The 5,594-nt window shown below is 35.1% G+C and overlaps 1 protein-coding gene across 1 annotated transcript in view; it reads right to left on the reverse strand.

Moving 5' to 3' along the window:
• map3k5 (mitogen-activated protein kinase kinase kinase 5) overlaps nucleotides 1-5,594 on the reverse strand; it is an 87,336-nt gene that overhangs the window by 31,260 nt on the left and 50,482 nt on the right. The window contains exons 9-12 of the mRNA XM_015371751.1: nucleotides 4,847-5,006; nucleotides 2,876-3,029; nucleotides 2,685-2,792; nucleotides 701-753 (exon numbers count right to left, since the gene is read on the reverse strand). Of these exons, the coding sequence (XP_015227237.1) occupies nucleotides 701-753; nucleotides 2,685-2,792; nucleotides 2,876-3,029; nucleotides 4,847-5,006 (475 nt within the window). The remainder of the gene's footprint in view (nucleotides 1-700; nucleotides 754-2,684; nucleotides 2,793-2,875; nucleotides 3,030-4,846; nucleotides 5,007-5,594) is intronic.

Raw genomic sequence — 5,594 nt, forward strand, 5'->3', positions numbered from 1 at the left:
TCCATCCATCCATCCATCCATCCATCCATCCATCCATCCATCCATCCATCCATCCATCCATCCATCCATCCATCCATCCATCTTCTGTCACGCTTCTGTCGTGAGGGGTACTGATGCCTATCTTCTGCTGTCTACGAGAAGCGGGGTACACCCTGGACAGGTCGCCAGTTCATCGCAGGGCCCATTGCCCTTTGTGTGCAAATTATGCTAAAATCATACTGGCTTCATAATACATGAAAATCAATGGAAAAGAATCTAGAAACAAATTTCTATACTTAATATTTAGCACAATTCAGGAAAATCTACTTTTAGGAAACGGAAAGTAGCTAAGCAGATTTAGCACTACTGGTATCCTGTGATGAGCCCATTCTAACCTCAGAACTTAAACATTTAATTTATATTATAATATACAGAGAAAAGCTGCTAATTTTGCTCTGTGAGCCCAAAACTAAGGCTCAGACAAAACAGTCATGTCTTGCTTTTCTTTAAGGCGACTTTACATTGAGTTCCTTTCATTTCCATCTATTTCTATGGCCTAAAACAGTTTCTGCTTGAAAACTATTAGGGAGACTTTGAACCATTTTAAAACACTCCAGAGCAGAAGAAATAAAAAAAAAAAAAAACATGATCAATGACACGGCCTTGGTCTGACATAGCTGAGACTAAAAGAGAAACTTGAAACTAAGCAGCAAACACGTACCTGACACCTCGAACAGATGTGGCAACAAAGTTCCACTCATGTATCCCCTTGTTCTGTGAAACAAAAACCAAAACAGAAAACATAATTACTGTTTTACACCCATGGGAAATAGATGATTTTTATTCTATTGTTGCAGACTGAACCTTTTAATATAATTGGTCTGGGGGCATAATTCAAACTTAATAGAAAAAAAAATTGAAATTGCTTGAGCTTCAGAGATACGAGCAAACATGTCTTGCTATGGAAAGCTATAGAATACAGCAAGTTTAAAAAATATATTTATTACACTTGCTTTATTGGTATCCAGTGTTATTTTTTTCTGAATTATTTGCATTTTATTAATCATAATTTTTATTTACTGAAGTTAAAACTGTACCCATTTTTGGGTATGTTAATGACATTCTTATGTCAACATATTTCCTGTTCTTTAGGCTCTTAGCAAAGTTCTTGCAAACACATTTTGTAAACTTATTTAGCCTTAAAGCTGAAGTTAATTAGAATGTGAAACAATCTGGATTGATCTAAGAGGAAATGTCAGTCCTTAAAGGCCCCCCAAAAAAAAAAAAAAAAAAAAAGTTTAATTTAAATAGGTGAGGCCATGTTGGCACGAAAAGTTTGTCTTTCTGGGAAAAATTTCAAATGAGAAGCCTCATCCCCAACACATTCTCCATGGAGGCTATAAAATAAAATGCTAAAACATAAACTGGCCTTAGACATTACATCCACCTTCATGAAGCAGGAAACTCATCCTTCTTGCATCTCAGATGTCTGTATAAGACTTAAACCTTTTCCTTCTAGGCATAGCTTGAAATAAGTAATCCATGTCTATCCATTTCTTCACAGAGGAAATAAACCTAGCGTGAGATTGTTTGGTTTTAGGCTTTTAATTGTTATTATCACTGCCATGTTTTTCACCAGTTATGGAAAACATTGGTTAAATATTTGTTGTTTTTAAATGTTTATATGAATGAATAATTATGGTAAAACAGTAATTAAATAAATTTTTTGGACTAGATCGAAACAGGAAACTGGACAATGTGACTTATAATTAAACACCCTTTAAAATATAACATTAGTCCTGATTTTTTCCATTAGCATCAGCTAATTTGAGGCCAAAGTGGAGCAATGCAGCAGTTTTTCGGCATAATTTACTTTAATGGCCAAACATGCCTACTAAGGTTATGATATTATCATTGGTGTCAAAAGTACAAACATTTGTTACTTAAGTAGAAGTATAGATACTGCAGTTTAAAAACACTCTGGTAAAAGTTGAATATCAACTTGACCTATTTACTCAAGTAAAAGTGAAAAAGTATGTGCTCCAAAACCTATAAAAGTATAAAGTAACCTTTTAAAAAAACAGCGAGATGCTATTTCGAAAAATTCTTTGAGATAGGGCCATGGATGAGGGAGGTCTTGTTGGTCTCCGTCTCCGGATACGCTCTCGCCTGTGTCCGACCTTTCAGACATTTCGACATCTTTTTCTAAATACGATACTGTAGCATGGCATAGACAATTCACGTTTACAGTTTGAAGAACACCTACTTGCTTCTGATGATTTCCTTTAGATAACCAATGAGTGTTTGCGTTTTATTACTCATCTAATTACACTAGTTTTCACTAGATGTGGATGGCACCAATGATCTGCATTAGATGGCGCACATGACGTGAAATAGATATATATAAACATTAAACTGAAGCTAAGGGTAACAAGTAATGTTTGTTATAAAAATGTAAGGAATAGATACTTTTGTGAAAATGTAATAAGTACAAGTCAGAAGTAGGAGGAAAAATAAGGAATGGAGTAAAGTATAGATACCTAAAAAGTGTACTTAAGTACAGTAACAAAGTTTTTGTACTTTGTTACTTGACACCTCTGGATATTATTATATATATTTATATAAAACTCTCTCTCTTTAGAAAATTAGAAAAAAATGAATAGAAAATGCCATTTTTGTACATAATAGCCTAGTTGGATACTCACCTTGTCATCGGGAGCAACGTGCCAGATGGACACAGTGTTGTCTTCCACGTCTTTGTTTATGGACAAATATGAAGGCTGGTATACTTTTGTAGGCTCTAATATCAACACCTTGATGAGAAGAAAATAATTCTTTAGTTTTTTTATGAATCCCACCAGTTGTTTAACTTTTTTTCTTTTATCTTGTAACTTACCGGAAATCGAACAGAGGAGACATCTTTTTTGGTCGACTCCACTAAGAAGTCCATCCAAAAGTCTACCAGCTCCTGCTTAGGTGCCGGCGGCTCGCTGCCAGGCTTCTTAAAGTGCTGATAGATTAAGATGGTCTCTACAAGAGAGCGCAGATACCTAAACGCAAACATACAAAACCAGCAAAAAGATAAATATGAAAATAGGATTTGGTTTCTTTCTGTCATACTTTACAGAACATTTGAGAAAAAGACTGTAACAAAATTAACAAGTTTGTATTTTTTTAAAGTCAGACTTTTGAAGCATGTCTTTGTTCTGACATTCTGTCCAAAAATGCATAATAATGCAAGAACAAGCTCTGGAAGTGAAAGGATGAACCTCTGCTGTCTGTCTGCCATTAGCTGATGGTTTACAGTAATTTTCCATGATCTGCAATCTACTGTATTAACTGTATGAACTTCTAAAAAACATATCAGTCAACAAAAATCCATCAGCTCTTCTTGGTTTCATCAATTTCTTTCTACTAAGAATAAACTAATTCAAACAGGAATCAAAACCACAATGCAAGCAAGGTAAAGTATAAATGATCTAGAACAATATGCAACTGAAACCTTTGAAACATTACGTAATTTCACAGTGATTATAATAATTTAAGACAAATGGTTGAATGTGTCCATACCAAAGAGCTAAAAGGCTTTTAAATTGAAAAAACAAAGATCTGAATAAAGCTGCAATAACTACAGAAATCCAATTCTAATTTGGATCTTTGTTGACTTTAAAAGCATAATTTGTGAACTAAATGGATTACAGGAAAAACACCAGAAGTTAGACAGCTCCAAAAAGGTTATTCCCAAAGAGATGTTAGCTGAGCTAAATGCATCTTTGTGATTAATGAATCTCTCATGTTCTGTTATATCTATGCCGCCAGGGACAAACTTCTTCCCACCATTTCCCTGCCACCCCCTCCTGAAAGAAACAACTTCCAAACACTATTTTGGCTACACCTTGTATATAGACCTGCTATTTTTTTTATTTTGTCCAGTTGTGTTATTTCCTGGACATGATAGTTGCCTGCTATATTTTCCTACAACTTTTCAAAGCAAACGCTTTCCAGTAACAAAATAAATGATCTTTCAGGTTATGTGGCCTAAAAAAACCAAAAGAGAAATGTCAAAATACTAGATTGTACTAGGTGATAAATCATGAAAAGGTGATAATCATTCCTTTTTGTTTAATATTTGGTTCATGGTGTGAGGAGGAGAGGAGAGGGAATACTACTTCAGAAGCTTGAACTATAAAATGGAACCTGGCTGCCGTCTGAGGCGCTTATTGCCCTGCAGGATATGTCTGGCTAGAGATTTTTAGTGGCCAAGAGTGTAAGCTCACAGAGATTGGTGGGGAAATGGTGAGAGTTTAAAGAAAAGAGGATGTGGGTTTATTTTAAACATTATTGCTGAAGTAATTGCAGTGCTTGTTGCAATACTTGACTAAATAAAGATAGAAATGAAAATCCTACCTCACAGATTCTGGAATCGTTTTTATTTTAACACGTAATAAATGTCATGAGGACATTTCCAGTTCTTCTCTATTTTATTTTCTAATTTTGAGGTCAAAAAAGCAGCTTGAACATGAACAAAATCTTAAAAGTTTTCAAATTAATACAAAGAAATGTCTGAATGACACAGATATGTAAATGTGAGCAATTTGTTCGTTTTTCTATTTTCAGATGCGTTTCTTTCATATCTCTTTGAAAGCCAGTGCAGCCTAAAAGAGCAAACATTCTCCTCTCATCTTTTTTTTCCTCTTAATACAAAATCCGCCAAATGTTTTCACAATAGCCACAGATGGCTGCAGCACTTTGAAGGGAAAGTCGAGCGCACTCCAGATCAAACGACCCCGGGAGCAGTTGGTGAAGACATTTTTCTAAAATGTGTTTTTTAGTATTTTGATCTGAAAAGGCTTGTCCATATTCTCACCAGATGGGAGCCTTGAGCTTGAAGAGTTTCTCAGAGGCCTGGATGACCCTGGTGTTGTCACAGGCCAGTATGCTGGCGCCCAAGAAGAAGCCCACATCCCAGTAGCTCTGCAGCTTGTCCAGGCTGCCCTTTTTGCCCAGCAGGCTGCTCAGTTTAACCCCTGCAAAAACAAAATTGAGTCATGCATAAGTATTTTAGCCAAACGAGAAAACATTGTCTTTGGTTTTGTCTTAGGCTGAAGGCAAGTTAGACCAAAGATAAACAAAAACCTCTGAGAGCTCAAGTACTTTATTGCTCTACTTCAGGGGCTCTGGAGCTAAAAGAGAATCTTTTCTATTTCTTGTAATTCTTCACAAATTTGAGCAACGCATTTAAAATGTATTTATTCTCTTTTCTGCTGTTTTTTCCCCCCATTATTCTAAAATCTTAAATTTGAAATGGCGTGGTGGTTATTTAAAAAAAAAATACAAATCTCCAATTTTGTCCTTTAAAAAAACAAAAAGTAATGTAATGTTTGAATCTCAGAACAAGTTTTATTAGCTGGACTGAAGTAAAAAAAAAAATCTCCTTGGATGGTAAAGGTTGCAGAAACCTGCTCTACCAAAAGTTACAGCAACACACATACAATTTTTGTTTTGTAAGATAATTTTGATGGAAATCTTTAGGGAAGTTTCTCCATATTTTGATCCTTTCACTGCTTTTAAAGTATTCACCTGTAGATAAACTGATTTGTATTTACTAAAGCTCT

The sequence above is a fragment of the Cyprinodon variegatus genome, unplaced genomic scaffold, assembly GCF_000732505.1.
Source record: "Cyprinodon variegatus isolate N-32 unplaced genomic scaffold, C_variegatus-1.0 Scaffold64, whole genome shotgun sequence".
NCBI lineage: Eukaryota > Metazoa > Chordata > Actinopteri > Cyprinodontiformes > Cyprinodontidae > Cyprinodon > Cyprinodon variegatus.